The following is an 18,989-nucleotide window of genomic DNA, read 5'->3' on the forward strand; positions in this document are numbered from 1 at the left end:
TATACTTCGCTAGAGGACGGTTGGTCCACGCCGCATGAACACCGCGCACGTCTGCAGAAAATAAACTTAAAAATAAAATTAGTGCGGAAGAAGGCGAAAATATAAGATAATTTGTGCATTTACAGTTAAAACATCATTTCGGCTACGCGCTACCATAGTTTTTATGCACGGATGCGTCGCAGAAATGTGTATATTTTGTGATTAAAAATTCCCCCCATCTGAGGTATGAAAAAATCGTGAAAAAATTTCCGCCCAGACACTACAATTGACGGCGTACAAAGAACGACGCCGACGTAGCAGTCGAAGCGGCGGCAGCCATGTCATATTGCTATCTTTGTCGTCGGCATTTGCATGCATACATATGTGTGTATGTATGTATGTGAGTAATTATTTAAAAGTTAGAATTTTTGGAAAATTTTTCAAAATACATAAAATATTTTCTTAAACCATTAATGTCACCGAGCTGTAAAAATATATATCTACATATATACTTTGCAAATTTTGACGCGTGTGTATATTAAAGAAGGAAGCGAAGCCATTTGTAATAGCAGGGTTGCATTTGTAGTATGCGATCTGAAAGGCAGCAATTTTTAATATTTCAAATAACATTTTTATTCCATTGCGTATTAATTATTATCAAAGGAGTAATGCGTTTATGTCAAAGTGTAGATATATCTACATATGTATGTACTCGTATATGCCTGCGATTTTTCAAGTCGAGTAAATCCCTGAGTTTTAAAAGTTGGATATAATTATTTTCCCGCCAATGTCAATCTAGTCTCAAAGTAGCGTTAAATTAGTGATTTTAAAAATATATAAAAGTAAAATTAATATATTTCTTTATTGCATTGTTTGGGGATTTAAATTACATTTTAGGGTTGAAAAAGGACAAGTGTAAATACCAGTAATCATTATTGAAAAACAATTATGATTTTGCAGATGTCTCAAACATGAATGAAGGTAATTCAGCAGGAGGGGGGCATGAAGGGCTAAGCCCAGCCCCTCCTGCTGTGCCAGACCGTGTAACGTTACAATCTACGGAAAAAACAGTTACAGCGCCAAAATTGGCAACGACCCTAGCCACCCACAACAACAATAAAATCGCAGCAAACGTTTCAACGGCTAATCGAAATCAATCGCAGCAAAAAGGAAGCAAGCAGCAACAGCAGCAGCTGCCAAGTGCGCAGCTGCCTGTGCCGCTGACGCCCTTGCAGCAGCAAACGGCAGAGGCAACAGCAGCAGCAAGGTCGCCAGCAGCATCATCCTTTCCCACTTCACAAACAAACAATAATCCGATCAACGCAGAAGAGTCTTCATCGCCAACACAGCCAAAACGTCAGCGCTTAGACAACTTAAATTCATCCGAAGCTGCCATTACCAGTATTGTTGGTGCTGCTGTTACAAGCAACGTTGTTGGCTCATTGCTGCCAGCGTCTGTGGCTGCCAGTGCTGACGTTAGTGGACCATCATCGGAGGCGCAACAAGATTTAATTGCGCTTAAGAAGCGTTTACTGCAACAAAAGTATCAAGTTTTGCGTAATCTTAAGGAAAGGTTAGTATTAATAACGGCAGTTATCGTGTATTTGCAGTATCTAAGATAAGCATATTATTTTAACAATCACCCAATTATTTTATTACAATAGAAAAGCAAGTTTATATTTCCCTTATTTCAATTGCAGACATCTTGAAAATGTGTCCGAATACTTTTATCTACAAAACGGCGGCAGTATGATGGACTACCCCGCGTGGCGTAAGAAAACACCAACACCGCAGTTCATCAGCTACAGCAATGCGAATCGTATAGATCAGCTGATACTCGAGGATAAGCCAAGCACATCTGCCGCAGCTGCTGCGGCGCAAGCACAAAGAACTCAAGAACAACAGCAACTGGACACAGTATCTGAAGTCAATAGCAATATAAATACAACAGCAACGGACCCAACACAGGCAGATACCACACAGCAAATTGTAAGCACTTAAAACTTGCATCCCGGTTATTTTCAGCTATAAATTGTACTTTCCATAATGATGTTAACTACCAACTGAACGTCATTACCAATCTATATTTGAGAAGTTTTGACCTTAAAGGATGTTCGCAGTTGCGAGGCATTTGTCTGAATTATTTACTATTTCACTTATGTTTCTTATTTTAATTACATAATTCACTGCAAAGAAGGTATAATATATTTTTTCTTTTGCAGAGTACGCAAAATCAATTAACAACAAATATTGGAAGCACCATAAGTAACGCCAGCAGCAATAGTAGCAGCAACAACAACAACAGCAGCAAATCATCAGGAAGCTTGGCAAGCGCTGTGCGTAGCCATCCGAATTCCAATTGTAACAACAGTGCAGCACCGGCAACGTTGCCCACAGCAGTTAACGTAGTCGAGCCAAGCGGTAATGTTCTACCACCGGAGGCGGAAATTAAAATTCCAGCTGTTGGTGCAACACCCGTGGCCATCTCGACGAAATTACCCGCCGCGGTTGTCCAACTTACACAGCAAGGTAAGTAGCCCACTTCTCGAGCTTAACCCATTCCCTATTATTCATATTTTGTGTTTGTTACGACAATGTTATGTTGTTTACAATTTCAGTTAAAGTATTATAAACTAAAAATGAAATTATGCTAAATTCACTTTGTAAAATCAATGTCAAAACTTTAGCAAACTGCATACTACTACAACATACTACTCCAACTCCCGAATCGTGCCAACTGGTTCAAAAACAACGCACGCATTGCACAAACAAGACCAAAATGTTTTCAAAATCGCTCAACTAATACTGGAAACAGCAATTATAGTCCCTAACCAAATTGTTCGCCCTTCCACCACATACTCTTAAATTTGTTGCCCAATTTTTGTCATACACTACTAAACATTACCGCTTTGTATACACACACGTACATACATATACACTGCCAAATCATTTACACTGTATTGCTGTATATAATTTGTATTCCAATTGTTGGTTTTTTTCTCGTTTTCGTTACCTTATTTTTTTTTCTTTTTGAACAAAGCTCACATTTTACCTACATCCTAACGCACTCACTCTCACCATAATTGTATCGTTATAATATAGGTCACATACCCGGTAGACCTCTAGGAGGTCGTCACGGTATGGTCTTCGGTCAAATACCCGCGCCTCCTGCCGTAGGAAATTCTTCTGTACCTTTGGTGCCAGGTGCTTATCGTTCGCAAAAATCAAAACAAAAAACTAAAGCATTTTCTTTTATACTTTCATTCATGTATTGATATTTCTTAACATTTGTGTGTTTAATATTGATGCATTTTTGTTTTTTAGAAATTGCAAAGTGTAGTGCATTATTAATGTGCTTTAAAATTTGTGAAAATTATTTACATATTTAGAATTGGTGTATATTTATTTTCATTTTGTAAAATGCTTAGTTTTTAATTTTAATAAACAATTGAATGTTTTCCTCACTGTAAATGTACTATGCGCAATCCAGTAACGTACAAAGTGCATCGATTAGTGTTAGACCTTCTTTTGCATTGTAGATATCGTGCATCTAGGGTGGGTTGACTCAGTTAATGATATTTGGTAGCAAAAACTGACACACGCTTTATTTGTTGTTGCTACAACAATGCACATTCAAGCATACACATTCTCGAATTGATTTTCATATATATTTATTAGCTCCCATTTCCCACCATCAAAATAAAACAGATTACTTGTCACTTAATGCTAAAAGTGTTATTAAACAACCAATTTTTTTTTAATCTCGCACCTAAAAGCGTTTTCTTGTACGCTAACATATGCGCTTGAAAATCGTAGTTGTGTGCCAAAGCACAGTCCAGTCGCAAGTGACTTTAGAAGGTTACTACTATAGTCCCAAAAAGTCTGGCTACAATAGGTCATAATCAAAAAAATTTGCAGATACACATGTCACAGATCGGCACCTAAAAGCGTTTTCTTGCACGCTAACATATGCGCTTGAAAATCGTAGTTGTGTGCCAGAGAAAACGTCACAGTAGCATGTGACTTGATTAATGCAACAAATCAAGTCCAATTACACTGTTCACATGTCCAACACTCCTAGCTAATAGAAGGCACCTGTATCTGTAAATTGCATACGCACTCTGTGTCACATTGAAAATCGACCAAATGTGATGACAATTTGTAAGTCTGCTATACAAATTTGGCGCTGTTATTTATCCATGCAACAATTTTTTAAATAATTGCTGCATTGATTTAAGCTCCACATTCGTTAGGAAAAATGTTTGCATGTTCCTCATCAGTATATGCGTTTATTAATAGCTACTAATTTACAAATAAACTAATTCGCAACAATATGGTTCACTTTACTTATAACATTATGTTTTTTTTAAATCAATTTTCTCGCTTTTACGGTAGACATACGTTATGCATTTTCAAGCATGCAGATTCTCAAAGTCCCTCAAAATGATAAGCCTCTTGTGTTTAATGCTAAGCTATCAATTTGCTTCTTTTCAAAGGTGGAACACCGCTGGTACCCTGCAGTACTTCAGTGGGTTCGACTGCGCTGCGTCGGACGGATAACAGAAACACACCGAATGCTGCAATCACAAGTATTGCAGCCACTCCAACGCAGCCAACGTTCAGTGGTGGCACCAATGGACCCGATGGAAACAGTAACGTCGCAGGCGTCACGCCTTGCACTCCTGGCAGCAGTCTGCTCAGTCCCTTGGACAGTTCTGCAACACCAAATAGCGCACAGGAGTTTTCGTTTAAAGCCAAACAGGAGGTGTACGTCATGCAGCGTATATCCGAATTACAGAGAGAGGGATTATGGACTGAGCGGCGGCTGCCCAAGCTGCAGGAACCCAGTCGGCCGAAGGCTCATTGGGACTATCTGCTGGAAGAGATGGTGTGGTTAGCCGCTGATTTTGCGCAGGAGCGCAAATGGAAGAAGAACGCAGCAAAGAAATGTGCCAAAATGGTACAGAAATACTTCCAGGACAAAGCCAATGCTGCACAGCGTGCCGAAAAGGCGCAAGAGCTGCATCTGAAAAGAGTGGCATCTTTCATTTCCCGAGAAGTAAAGAGCTTTTGGTCAAATGTTGAAAAGTTGGTGGAATACAAGCACCAAACAAAGATCGAGGAGAAGCGCAAGCAAGCATTGGATCAACATCTCAGCTTTATAGTCGATCAAACGGAAAAATTCTCACAGCAGCTGGCTGAGGGCATGAACAAAAATGTTGCTGAGACGCCAAGTATGACATCCAGTCGATTGACATCACCCAAGCGAGAATCTGATGGTAAGTTTAAACTTATTCAATTGAATTATGTGAGAGTTATACGGAAATATTATCAAGTGATGACAAAAATAAACTGAAACGTTGTTGTGGTCTATTCTTGAGTACAGCGATGTTGTTAAGGGATGGTCGCAATTGCGAGGCATTTGTCTGATGAATTAAATACGATTTTAAATTTCAGCAAAATAACTAAATAAACCATTGGTAATAACGTATTTTTCTGGATTTGCAGATGAGTTTCGTCCGGAATCGAATTCAGAAGACGACGAAGAGACGATTGCAAAGGCGGATGAGGAGGCTGCTGATGTCAATGAGGAGGTAAAAGCGCTGGCCAAGGAATCTCAAATGGACTTTGATGATTTTCTGAAAGATTTGCCTAAGGGCTATTTGGAAAATCGAGATAAGTTGATGCTCGAGGAGCAGAGCTCGTCGAAGGCTAGTAGCAACAACGAACCCAACGAAACCGACGACAGCGAGTTCGAGGCAAAGGAATCCAGCGATGATGATGAGAATACTATAAGCAAACAGGAAGAAACAGAAATGGAGGTCGATCATAAAAAGGAAATCGATGAGCTGGAGGCAGACAATGACCTTTCCGTCGAACAGCTACTCGAAAAATATCGCTCCGGTAAAATAAATGAGTCCAGCTATGGGAAACGACGAAAACTAGCTGTTGAGGCTTCTGAGTTGGACTCGGACGATGACTCGACAGTGGTTGAGGATTCAACAGATGATAGTGAGATGGAAGGAGAATTTGAAGAAGATGAAGATCTTTCAACCATTAAGACCGATACCGACGTTGATGATAATGAAAAGGAAGATGGCCTTAAGAGTCTGCTCACAGATGCTGATGCCGGAGGTAACAAAGATGACATGCTCAATGATGCAGCAGCGCTGGCCGAGAGTTTGCAACCAAAAGGCAATACTTTGTCCTCCACCAATGTGGTCACGCCTGTGCCATTTCTTCTTAAGCACTCGCTGCGCGAATACCAACACATTGGCCTTGACTGGTTGGTCACGATGAACGAGCGTAAACTCAATGGCATCCTGGCCGACGAGATGGGATTGGGAAAAACCATCCAAACTATTGCGCTACTGGCACATCTCGCTTGTGCCAAGGGCAATTGGGGGCCACACCTAATTGTGGTCCCATCGTCTGTGATGCTCAACTGGGAGATGGAGTTCAAGAAGTGGTGTCCTGGTTTTAAAATACTCACCTACTACGGTACACAAAAGGAGCGGAAATTAAAGCGCGTTGGTTGGACTAAGCCGAACGCATTTCATGTGTGTATTACCTCATACAAATTGGTGGTGCAGGATCAGCAAAGTTTTAGGCGTAAAAAATGGAAATATTTAATATTGGATGAAGCGCAAAACATAAAGAACTTCAAGTCGCAACGTTGGCAATTATTGCTCAACTTTTCTACAGAACGGTAAGTAGGGTTTGCTTAATATAGGACCTATTTGTTTAGCACCGAAATCAGTAACCTTGCGACTGCTAACCTAGCATGGCGACTACGCTTGGGTGCTAAAATTGAACTCGCTATAATGCCGCATACTAATCAGAGCATACCAATAACGCCTTAGGATGCTTATGGCCTTGTTTTGAGACAAATTTTCTAAAAAAAAAAAAAAAAAAAAAAATCAAATTATCAATAAGCTAAGCATGCACATATTATTTCAGACGTTTGCTTTTGACTGGTACACCACTGCAAAACGATTTGATGGAGCTTTGGTCGCTAATGCATTTCCTAATGCCCTACGTTTTCTCATCACATCGGGAGTTCAAGGAGTGGTTCTCCAATCCGATGACTGGAATGATTGAGGGCAACATGGAGTACAACGAAACGTTGATAGCACGTTTGCACAAGGTGAGCGGATACAAATAAATTCGTGTACATAAAAAACATGGGCACCTAAAAGCGTTTTCTTGTCCGCTCAATTTTAATGCGCTAGAAAATCGTTGAAAGTGTGCCAAATAAAAGTCCACTTGCAAGTAACTTTAGCTTTTACCACACTTAAGTTTTAAAATACTGGCTACACTTTTTTTTTTTTTAAATCGTTCAACTCCATTAATGGGCTATGTGCCGTTTGCACCTAAAAGCGTTTTCTTGTCCACTCTTTTAATATGTGCTTGAAAATCGTAGATGTGTGCTAAAGTAATCGTCACAGTAGCAAGAGATTTGAATTTTAAACCAAAATCAAATCCAATTAAACTGCGCTCATGTCTATATCTTTAAGCAAAACTCATCTTTTAATCATCTACGCAAACGCACTCTGTGTCACATTGAAATATGACCACATGTGATGACAATTTGTTAGTTTGCAAAAACAATAGAAGCTCCGAATTATCCATGTGGCAATGTTTTACCAAATTGACTACATTGAAATCGAGCATCACACTTAAAAACAAATTTATTAAGAATATTTTATGAATTGCCATAAATCAGGGAAGCAGTTAATTTAACAATGCATTCAATTTATAAGTTACAAACATATAAAAACTCATCTTTTAATCATCTACGCAAACGCACTCTGTGTCACATTGAAATATGACCACATGTGATGACAATTTGTTAGTTTGCAAAAACAATAGAAGTTCCGAATTATCCATGTGGCAATATTTTACCAAATTGACTATATTGAAATCGAGCATCACACTTAAAAACAAATTTATTAAGAATATTTTACGAATTGCCATAAGTCATGGAAGCAGTTAATTTAACAATGCATTCAATTTATAAGTTACAAACATATAAAAACTGCCAAATACTTATGTCTTTGAGCATCTATAGTGACAATAAATGATTTTCCCAATTACTGTTATTTATAGGTCATCCGTCCATTTCTTCTACGTCGACTCAAAAAAGAGGTGGAGAAGCAAATGCCAAAGAAATACGAGCATGTTGTTATGTGCCGCTTGTCCAATCGCCAGAGGTATCTCTACGAGGATTTCATGAGTCGTTCGAAGTGAGTTCATAACCTCCGTTTTTATATGAACGGGACTTATATGTCGTTTACTTTGTCAGAACACGGGAGACTCTTCAAACTGGTAATTTACTAAGCGTCATCAATGTGCTGATGCAACTGCGTAAGGTGTGCAACCATCCCAACATGTTCGAAGTTCGTCCAACTATATCGCCATTTCAAATGGAAGGTATTACATTCCAAACACCTAGACTCGTGGCCGACCTTATGGAGTATGATCCGTTCACGGTGAGTTCAAGAAAGGTGTACAAAAAGTCTGAAGTCTATAGAAGATAAAAATGATGATAAACTGTCACTGATTGTTGGATTCAATCTATTTTGGAGCGAGTCATAACGTTTATAGGGATGTTCGCTGTTGCGAGGCATTTGTCTGATGCAGCAACGTCCGATATACAAATCGTGTTATTTTATGAATTGTAACTAATCCTGTGTCTTTTTATTTGTAGCAAATCAACCTTCATTCTGTAAATTTATTGCTGATGCAACTGGAGAATACGCTTACCGCTTACATGTCGCACAAGTCTCGATTGCTGGCACCACCTCGAAAGCTGATTGAGGAAATTGATAGTGCACCTTTGCCACCGCCTCGCTGCCCCAATGGCAAATATCGTTTTCATGTACGAGTACGTAATCCAGAGGTGGCGCAACGTATCAAGCTGCAAGCTGTGCGAGTGGGCGCAAGTCCGGCGATGCGTCTGGAGGGTACTAAAATCGTGCCAATGAGAAGTCTATTGCCTAGTGGGCGTGTGCTGAAGCGAGTAACGGGCACCATTAATCCCATTAATATGTCCATGCGACCAGTCATTTTGAATAGTTTGTTGCCTGCAACTACGGTGACGACGGCGACGACAACTGCGATAAATGTGCTAGGCACTTCAAAGGTGCTCACGACACGCTCCCAAATGAATGCACCGACTCCGGCGAAAGTTGCAAAGACTATACAGGATGGCAAGCCATTTTTCTATTTGACGCCTGCAACAAATACAAGTGGCGGTGGTGCGCGGCTGACGTTGACCAGTAAATCGACGACTGGCGTTCTCACGACTACGACGAGCAACACAGCAGCCTTGCAATTAAACAAAGAGCCAATTGTGAAGGATTTGGCAACACACGTCAAAGCCGCATCGACAAAAAAGCAAGCAAGTGATGCCAAAGCGGAATCCAGAAATCTTGCTGGAAAGGAATCAGCACGCGGGGAAGCCGAAGACCCTTTCAAGTTAGAGCAATTGTTACAACAACGCAAAGAACAGCGGTTGGCATCTCTGAAGCGTATGGCTTCTATAAACAAACGGCGGTCAGAAGCAACGCCTATCTACGGGGCTGACTGTCGTGGTACTCTTCAGCGATGCATGCAACCGACTCGTACGTTGAACCGTTCGACTTGGCAGACACGTGGCTACGCTAACTGTGGCATAGCTATGAGAGAACGCGATGGATGGTCTCTGAATCATATATTAAAAAGCTACGAGCAACGATGTGCCGAATTGACTCCCATCTTTGCCAACTTTGTGATTTATGTGCCGTCAGTTTGTGCGCCGCGGATTCGTCACTATGTTCACAAACTCACTTCGACGCATTGGCAATGTGAGCGTGAAATTGAGACGGTTGTGACTAAAGAGCTATCTCCAAAACTGGGGTTACTTCATCCCATAATTTCTGCTATGACCACACAGTTTCCAGATCCACGACTCATACAATACGACTGTGGTAAGCTGCAAACGCTGGATCGACTGCTGCGTCAGTTAAAGGTTGACGGCCATCGTGTGCTTATATTTACGCAAATGACCAAAATGCTGGATGTGCTTGAGGCGTTCCTTAATTATCATGGTCACATTTATTTGCGGCTGGATGGTTCGACACGTGTCGAGCAACGTCAGATTTTGATGGAACGTTTTAATGGAGACAAGCGCATTTTCTGCTTTATACTGTCTACACGCTCAGGAGGTGTGGGCATTAATCTGACAGGTGCGGATACTGTAATCTTTTACGATTCAGATTGGAATCCTACAATGGATGCACAAGCACAAGATCGTTGTCATCGTATTGGCCAGACCCGTGATGTTCACATATATCGTTTGGTGTCTGAAAAAACGATTGAGGTTAACATTCTGAAGAAGGCGAACCAAAAACGTATGCTCAGCGATATGGCCATTGAGGGTGGAAACTTTACCACAACATACTTCAAGAGCTCCACCATTAAAGATCTCTTCACCATGGATCAAACAGAACAGGAAGAGAGTCAAGAAAAGCCATGCAGTAGTTCAGCTAATGATATTGGATCGCAATCATCGAATGGTGGTGCTTCCGAGCCGGTGGAAACAGAAAAACAATCACTGCGCGCATTCGAGTCTGCGTTGGCTGCTGCCGAGGATGAGCAGGATGTGCAGGCTACCAAGACGGCAAAAGACGAGGCCGCAGCTGAATTGGCTGAGTTCGATGAAAATATTCCTATTGATGAGACTATCACTGAAGGTGGTGCAGGCGTCGAACTAAGCAAGGCTGATTTAGAAATGCAGAACTTGGTAAAGCAGGTGAGTCGCATAGAATTACGTTATATATCGCTATTTTTTCGGGCGCTTTTGCTAAAAGTTATCAAATAAGTTTGTTTTGCTGCGAATTTGAACAAGTATAGAGCGCCCAGAGCGATTTCTAACGAACTAGACGTTCAGACATAGTCAAAGCGATGACCCACACTTGATTATATCACTCAACGTCTAACATTTGGTTTTCTTAATCTAGTTTATGAATTTGTTTTGATCCACATTTAATCATTTTTTTCTCCCCATATAGCTGTCGCCCATCGAACGCTTTGCCATGCGCTTTGTGGAGGCAACAGGTGCTGCGTGGACAGCGGAGCAACTAAGGGTCGCCGAGGCGGAACTGGAGGCGCAAAAACGAGAATGGGAGGCAAATCGTCTAGCAGCTATGCAAAAGGAAGAAGAGCTACTCAAGCAAGAGGCCGAAGCCGAGGAACTTCTCACATACAATCGCAAGGATGCAAGCAATCAGGTTAATACAAAACAAGAAAGAACTTCGAACCGACGAAACTCAATAGTCAATAGGCGGGCTAAAGGGGATAGCAAAAAGTTAAAGCATCAAGTTAGCAATAACAGCAGTGTTAGCAATAGCAGCAGCAACAACAGCAAATTGAAGAACACAAAATTAGCACAAGCTGTAAGTCCAGTTAGAACGCGGCGTGACAGTCTTAATATGAGCTCGTCACATATTCAAGCAAGCAGTAAGAGTAGTAGTAACAGTAAAAGGGCAGAAGAACCGATGCTGCCGGGTAGGCGACAGACACGCCTTCATTCGCTGGCTGTCATAAACGTTACGGTCCAACCAACTAGAAAGACAACACGCACAGCGATAGCTGCAGCGGCAGCAGCAGCTGAGGGGGAGGAAGGAAACGCTTTGGAGGAGCGCCCGAAGCGTTTGTCCGCCAATATTGCAATGAGCAAGTTTATGAAAGCGATACCGCCCGCGGTAGCATCACCGAAGAACTCTCCAGCGAAAAGGGCAAATAATTCGTTGCCAGTGCGAAGGAGGAGAGAAAGCGTGTTGCCGATTCGAAAGAAAGTCTTTGCCAGGCGCGCAACAATTTCAGCGGCGCCGCAAGCATTGAAAAAGAGCAGAAGCGCAATTGATGTAAGAATTGCGAGGAATGAAGATGATGATGATGAGGATGAAGATGAAAGTGTTTGTGTGGACGATGATGCGACAATGGCTTCTGCGATTGAGACCACAACTCAAACTGAAGACGACACGGAAACAGAACAAGAGGAGATGGTAGCACACTCAAAAGGGGGCAAGAAGCGTATTAATGTGCAAACTTGTGAAGATGGTGAAAATGATGAAGATATTCATGTGGATGACGTCTCGGATGACAATGACTCGGACGAGGTGGATGCAAAGTCCAGTTCAAGCTATGCCACAGCTGGCGGTGACGATTCAAACGCGAACAGTATGGATGACTGGAGTGCGCATGACCAACTACAAGATACAACAATGACTAGTTCTACGTATTACAATGTGTCTGAAGAGTCAGATACAGATGACAATGATCCTTTGGCGTTATCTGCAAATTCAAAAACGCCGCAGCTTGCTCATCGCAACAGCAGTCGATCTGAATCAAACAACACGCCACGCACACGATCTCGCGGAACTGTAAAAATAAATCTTTGGTCGTTGGATTCAAGTCCCGTGCAACCCGTTCCAAAACCGCAGACATCAAAAACTGCTGCCAAGAAGACGCAGCGCACATCGGAAAGCGAAGGTGGCAAAAAATTGAGTTTAGCTGAATCCACTCCTCTTCGGACTAGCAGCAATCATGAACTATCGACCAGCGAGTCTAAGCTAATTGTGACGTCTCGCAAGCCGCAAATAGGAAAGCGGGTACTGCTGCCTAGTGTTGGAAAGAAAATTGTCGACAGTAGTACACCATCAACCGCTCCCACCACAACGCTGCATCGCTGGCTAACCAAAACTCCACGTGTACTTCTGCGGTCTACGCCAGCAGCGACCACATCTACTGTTTCAGGCACTGTAAGCAGTTTGACTTCTGCCAATGGTGCGACACGGTGATGCTGATGAAGCGCGCAGTTTCATGGGCACGCCAAGTCAAGTATTTCCTCTCCTTCAGCAGTATTATTATTATCTCTTAAGCTGTCGGACTCCTAACTGTGGCAGCTAATCGTATGTGTGTCTTGGATGCTTTTTAGTGCGCGCTTGAACAGACTCTGAACTTTTACTGTTACTCTAGTTCTGTACAGTAGGATCAGTTATTTCCGCCTCCAGGGTTCAAGTTTTTATAGACTGTAACAAGTTTCCTTCTTCGATTTAGAACTTATTTTAGCTAGATGGCAGGCATATAAAAGTTTAGCTTTACGATTTGTGTAGGGTAAAACTTTTGTGGTATGTATGTGTATGTAAAGAAAAAGGGGCGGGTGGTCGGCGAACTTGTATACCAAAGGCGCACGAGAGATATTTTCATTAAATTCAAACAACTTTAAATATATTTCAATTTTTGTTTGATTTTCCGATTTGTATTTTTTTTGCGCTCTACCTGCCTGCCCTGCCCAAGTCTTCAAATTGTATATATATTGTAGTTATAGTCATGTAAGAGGAATTCAATAACTAAAGCCTAAAAACTCATATAATTAGTTCTGTTGTTAATTCATTCTGTTAAGCCTTTAAGTCTCTTTTAATGCTTAAGTTTTATAAGTTTAGGTCAGGACATATTTGTTAACATACATTTATCATTCAATAATTTATTTTGTATTTTACTAAAAAAGAAAAAAGAACAAAAAATCTAAAGACTACGAGCATAGATTGACTACTAATAAAAAAATCAATTGATATGCTTTAAAAAATGAACTTCACATCGAAAATAGAATGAGACGTTGTGGTTTTTATTTACGATAAATTTCATGTAAAAGCTTAGAAGACAATTGCCCCATTGAGTCTTTGGCGTAACCAAAGAACAGTGGAAATGAATAAGCGGAAATCACTAAATATTATTTTCTCTGTATGTCAAAAAGAATTCTGTTTTGGTGTCGCCTAATGATTATATTGTGTAAGCAACTAATAATTATACGAATTATACAAAATATCAATTATAAAATTCACAATGTTAGAATACGTCCAAAAAGCGCGCATTTTCTTTGGTTTTTGGTCTGTTAACAAATGTTGGCACCAAGACCAAGGCTATGAATCGGTTCAGATTTCCGTCAACCCAAAATCATTAAATACTATGCAAATTGTTCTTCTGACTTTACGAAATGGTTCGTAATGAAAGCTACAACGCCTACAGATAAGCACGAGTTTTAGAAGTGTAGACAACACCAAAACAGAGTTTCTCATATGAAAATAATATTTTCCGTTTATTCTCTTCTTCAAATTTTTCTCTGTACGGCGTCAATTTCTCTACGTGATGTTGATGTGTGTGTGAACATAGATCTGGATATCGCGCAACAACATGGAGCAAATGCCGGTAAGTTTTGAGCTCAGCTGTTGTCATTTTTCTTGATTTTTTTTTGTACTTATAACATACACGCCAAACTTCAGATGTGGTGCCCACCTACACCGCCGCAGGATAACAACGACATCTACATTGACTTTTCACTGTCGTTCATGTACGAAATGGACCCCATACCGGAGTTTGATCTACCGCCAGTGTATGTACGCAAGGAGTACAAGAGGTCGCGGGCGGATGCCGGTTTCAGCTTTGATGGCAGTCGCCGGCCGAGTAAAATACGCCGCGAGGATAACTTTGTTCCCCCGCGTTCGTTGTTCGATAGGCCGACAGCTCAACTGGCGCGCCTTCGCCGCGATTTGAAAAATCAACGCTTCCGTGGGGCATTCAAACCAAACTCGCCTATACCGGGCCTTAAGCCACAGATGCAACTGAAGCCAATAGCCGAGCCCGAGGCCATGAGCGAGTGGTGTATTTTTGAGGATATAGCCATATTGCATGTTTTGGTGAATCTGCAGGGATTACCCTGCAGTCTCATGTTGCTCTCGCCGGGTCAAACGCCAAACTGGGATCTGGTGTCGGAGATGGTTAACTTTTGCTCAAAAACATATCGGTCTCCGCGCCAGTGTCGCTGGCGCTACGAGACACATATACAGCCGCGTGAAGAAGGTAAGGTGGTGGAGAGCCCCAAAAAGCAAAAGAAGCTGAAGCCTACACTGCGTACGGAATATGTAAAGAGTCCATTACGCTATTTGCGAACGACTCAGCTCTATATTAGCGACAACAACTCATCCTTCTATAAGGTAATGCGTTCACGCTTCGATGCCATAAAAACGGCCTATTTAAAGAAGGCTCCGCCGCCTAAGCGCCAGTTTAGTGCGCCCAGTCTAATGAATCCCAAACACATGGAGGTTCTACAGGAGTTTGGTATTGTTAACTACGATCAGCCAGTGTCGCCCATGAACATCGCAATACTGAAGGCCAACAAGCTACGAGAGAAACAGCAGCAGAGAGGACCTTTGGCGCCACCAACAGCACCGCAGCAACAACAGCAGCAGCAGCAACAACAACAACAGCAAGCACAGGTATTACAATCTCAAAATGCGCCAATGCAACAGGTTCCTACAACGCTGCCAATGCAGCAACAACAACAGCAGCCGCAGCTCGAATTGGTGCAACAAGCCCAGGCGCAGCAGCAACAGACAACTGTGGCCGTGGGCACACCCCTGACCACGAGTAGTGCCAGTCAGTTGCAGCAGTTGCAGATACAACATCTGACCAATGCGAATGTATCCGCCGGCTTGGCACAGACGCAACAAACGACCATATTGCTTCATCCGCAGGGCAGCTTGCAGGCTGCTCAACAGCAACATGCAACGGGCAGCGTCACACAATCGCAATTACTTCGCACGCATCAGCTAGGACCGCCACAGCAGCAGCAGCAGACGGCTCAAGGACCTACTCAGATCGTGAAAACCATTGTAGGCACGTCGTCTAGTCTCATTGCTGGTCAGATGCAACAACTGGCACAGCAATCCGCAGGCTCTGGAGGTGTGCAGCTGCAGCCACCACCTGGTAGTCAGAGTTCTGTCTCCGTAGTGTTGACCACTCCCGTTCAGTCGCTGCCATCGGTGGTGCAAACAATGACTCATCATGCGAATGTTCCAGCTTCTGCGGCACAGATTGTTTCCATATCCTCGCAAACCATGCCTGTCAATAGTTCGCCGCAAGTGGGCAGTATTGTGCAAACTCAGACACTCCCCCAGGTAGTGTCTGTCTCCTCCCTGCAAACTGTGGGATCCGTGTTAACAACGACGGCGGGCCTGCAGTCCACAGGCTCTGTGGCTACCCTCAATACGACCACATTGCGCGGTCAACGCATCGTGTCCGCCGCCACAGGAAACACTCTGCAGGATGTGGTGCTGCAACAACGAACAGCGCAGGCTGGTCAATCCATCGTGTCAATGTCCAATTTGGGACAGGGTGTGTCGCCAGCACAATTCCAGACACAGCTTCGACTGGCGGCCGTTCCTACTTCACCTGCAACGCAGACCCAACTGGTTACCACCAAAAGTATGCCAGTAAGCGCATTGCAACAGGGTGCTAAGGGCGTCCTGCCTGGAACGCCACAGCCAGGCGCACACATCCAACTATACCGGCAACGCAACATAAAGGTACTCCAGGCCGCACAGGCATCAGCCAATGCCTCAGCCACCTTGAGTCCGGCAGTAGTGCAAACAACAGGTGGTCTGGCGCCTGGAACCATTATCCAGGCTAGTAACATCATGCAGGCGGGCCCTCAGACTCACGTCACCAGCCAGAAGGTTGCAGTATCTGGCATGCAAGGAGCCACCACAGCACAGGCTGGAAACGTAGTCACATCCGTGAGCACCGTACAAATGACTCACGGTCAGGCGCGCACGCAATTCATCAAGCAGATGGCCGCAGGCAAACAGACACTCCAGCGACAACTGGTCACAGATGGTAGCGGAAATCCCACAGGTGGCGGGGACATGTTGCTTGTTAAGCGTCACAATATAATTGCTGCTCAAAAGGCTCAACAGGCAACGGGGCAACTTTTTACCACTACAACCACCACGCAACAAGGACTCCAGCAACAGCAGCAGCAAGGTCAGCTGCCTGTAGCTGGAGCTGGTGGCCCGCAACAATCTTTAGGTCAACAACAACAGGTGACACAGCAACAGATTGCTTCGCTGGTGAAAGCTTCGACTGCAGCAGCAGCCAGTGGTGCTAGCGTCAGTGCCGGTGGTGTTACTGTTTCGGCAACGGGTCCACCCACCGCTCAGGGTACTGTGAACATGACGTTGCCGCAACTGAAGCCGGGAAGCCAAATCAAGGTGACCATGCCCAATCAGATACGTCAGATGCCCCAACAACTGGCCATGCCCCGCAAAATCAGTCGCATGACACAGCTGGTGAGCGCCTCTGGCCAACCCACGGCCACCAACATAGTGACGACCACGGTGCCGCAGCAAACGGCCGGTGGTGTCACTGTTTCGCCAGCTGGTAATCCGACGTTGCCCACGGTGCAAGGGCAACAGCAGCAACAAAAAGGAGCGCCTGGTGGGGCCAGCGTGCAAGCCCAACTCTTGCATATTCAGAACACCAAAACGCTGTCCAATTCGGTAACTGTGCAACAAATCCAACAGGTAATGCGTAGCGGCCAGCACGGTACTCTAGCCACCACAAATCTGGTGCTAGGAAAAACTAGTGTAGGTCGTGTTATACCAGTTTCACAAGCCACCCAGCGTCAGACCATACAGGTGAGCTTCTCTATTATTCGAAGAGCAACAATTATCAATTGTTAATCGCCTCTTGTCTTTTGCTTATTAGGTTGTATCGGCTGCCTCAGGTAATCTGCGCACCCATGTCTCGGGTCAAAACATAGCTAGTGCTCTAAAGGTGGCTGCATCGGGCGGTAATCCCACACAGGCAACGCAACAGACTCTGATTGCTGCACTGCAACAAAATCAGCGACAAAATGCAAGTCCTGTGCGACTGCAAACCACTGCCGGTGGCAATTTGCTTGCTGTGGTGCAGCAGCAGCAACAACAGCAGCAACAACAACAACAGCAGCAGCAACAACAGCAACAACAACAAGTGCAACAACATACAACTATGGCTGCACCCACAGCTGGACCAGCCGAGGTGATGACCATAACGCAAACCACCGCAACATTGCCGACAGTCAGCAACATGCAACAACAGCAGCAGCAGCAACAACAACAACATCAGCAGCAACCAACGACACAACAGGTACGCACGCTGGTGAAGAAAAAGATCATGATCAGAAGCGAGAAAGAATAACATTTACCGAATCGCACAAGAGCCGCTCGGCCACGTCATACAAGAGCCACTAGTACTCGACGCAATATCACAACCACCACCACAACAACCACCGCCATTGCCATTGCTGCCACAGCCACAGCCACAACCAGCTGCACCACAATCAGCAACAATGCAATCACGCAGAGTGTTGTTAGTGGCGGCCGAGCTCGTAAGGCAACATAAAAAAATATTTAAAATTTGTTTTTGGAATAAGGTTTGTGTCAAAATTTGAAGCCCATAGCCACCATTCTCGTCCTCGTTCTCAACATTCATGCATTTTTTCCATGTCGTCGCTAGCGTTTTCATTAAAAACGGTTAGAGAGACAAACAGACGCACAGTCAGTTAGTCAGTTAGTCAGTCAGTCAGTCAATCAATCAATCAGCCAGTTTATCAGTAATTGCTAAATTGATCTCAATTTTTGTTGATTGAATTTACAGCCGTGAGCGCTGCTGGCTTCCGAGTCTGGGCGACATGGCGACTTGGCTACGCCTGTTGGAGCGAACTCCAGCAAGCAAAAGCTGAACCATTCTGCAGCTGTATTATATTAACATATAAATAATAGAAATAATATACATATATAAATAAATACATATAAATAAATAAATATATATATGAAAATAAATACATACATACACTATGCATAAATAAATAAATATAATAAATTCACATATAGTATACATAAATAAATACACATATATAAATAGATACATATAAGCAGGAAATATATTCAACTTACTATTAATGTGTGTAGGGAATTAGTTTAGTTTATAAAATGTAGTCGATAAGTTTATCAAATAAAGATTTAGTTATACACTTATTAGCTAACTGAATTTACGAGTATAGCGATTAATTTGCTCTAACTCTTTAGCGTATGCAAATTCCTATTAATTATATACATATGCTTGTATATTAATCATAGAAATAA

At 43.0% G+C, this 18,989-nt stretch overlaps 1 protein-coding gene and 10 non-coding genes across 13 annotated transcripts; all 11 read left to right on the forward strand.

The window, feature by feature from the left end:
* The first annotated feature begins 30 nt into the window (after positions 1-30).
* On the forward strand, positions 31-18,720 carry LOC115634305 (helicase domino). Of its 3 annotated transcripts, none has more exons than XM_030531959.1 (15): positions 31-223; positions 940-1,552; positions 1,680-1,968; positions 2,202-2,508; positions 3,082-3,183; positions 4,476-5,258; positions 5,488-6,688; positions 6,940-7,126; positions 8,089-8,225; positions 8,285-8,471; positions 8,690-10,774; positions 11,034-11,252; positions 14,197-14,232; positions 14,307-17,498; positions 17,569-18,720. In XM_030531959.1, exons 2-15 carry the CDS (start codon positions 951-953, stop codon positions 18,040-18,042), a joined length of 9,801 nt encoding a protein of 3,266 aa, XP_030387819.1. In that variant the 5' UTR covers positions 31-223; positions 940-950; the 3' UTR covers positions 18,043-18,720. The 3 variants fall into 3 exon arrangements, with proteins under 3 accessions (XP_030387819.1, XP_030387818.1, XP_030387817.1); XM_030531958.1 differs by lacking the exon at positions 3,082-3,183 and having other exon boundaries at positions 17,569-17,991; positions 18,502-18,720; XM_030531957.1 differs by lacking the exon at positions 3,082-3,183.
* LOC115620092 lies at positions 2,020-2,125 on the forward strand. The gene has a single exon (XR_003995189.1). It is a non-coding gene; the product is annotated as a small nucleolar RNA Me28S-Am2589 (small nucleolar RNA).
* Positions 3,744-3,873, forward strand: LOC115620106. The gene has a single exon (XR_003995203.1). It is a non-coding gene; the product is annotated as a small nucleolar RNA psi28S-3316 (small nucleolar RNA).
* LOC115620104 lies at positions 3,916-4,047 on the forward strand. The gene has a single exon (XR_003995201.1). It is a non-coding gene; the product is annotated as a small nucleolar RNA psi28S-3316 (small nucleolar RNA).
* On the forward strand, positions 4,089-4,228 carry LOC115620103. Its single transcript, XR_003995200.1, has one exon. It is a non-coding gene; the product is annotated as a small nucleolar RNA psi18S-841/snoR66 (small nucleolar RNA).
* On the forward strand, positions 5,309-5,416 carry LOC115620090. The gene has a single exon (XR_003995187.1). It is a non-coding gene; the product is annotated as a small nucleolar RNA Me28S-Am2589 (small nucleolar RNA).
* LOC115620107 lies at positions 7,167-7,300 on the forward strand. The gene has a single exon (XR_003995204.1). It is a non-coding gene; the product is annotated as a small nucleolar RNA psi28S-3316 (small nucleolar RNA).
* On the forward strand, positions 7,348-7,483 carry LOC115620105. The gene has a single exon (XR_003995202.1). It is a non-coding gene; the product is annotated as a small nucleolar RNA psi28S-3316 (small nucleolar RNA).
* Positions 7,521-7,661, forward strand: LOC115620101. Its single transcript, XR_003995198.1, has one exon. It is a non-coding gene; the product is annotated as a small nucleolar RNA psi18S-841/snoR66 (small nucleolar RNA).
* Positions 7,779-7,919, forward strand: LOC115620102. The gene has a single exon (XR_003995199.1). It is a non-coding gene; the product is annotated as a small nucleolar RNA psi18S-841/snoR66 (small nucleolar RNA).
* LOC115620091 lies at positions 8,516-8,624 on the forward strand. Its single transcript, XR_003995188.1, has one exon. It is a non-coding gene; the product is annotated as a small nucleolar RNA Me28S-Am2589 (small nucleolar RNA).
* Positions 18,721-18,989: the final 269 nt, after the last annotated feature.

This window comes from Scaptodrosophila lebanonensis, unplaced genomic scaffold, assembly GCF_003285725.1.
Source record: "Scaptodrosophila lebanonensis strain 11010-0011.00,11010-0021.00 unplaced genomic scaffold, SlebRS2 tig00000001-arrow-pilon, whole genome shotgun sequence".
Lineage (NCBI taxonomy): Eukaryota > Metazoa > Arthropoda > Insecta > Diptera > Drosophilidae > Scaptodrosophila > Scaptodrosophila lebanonensis.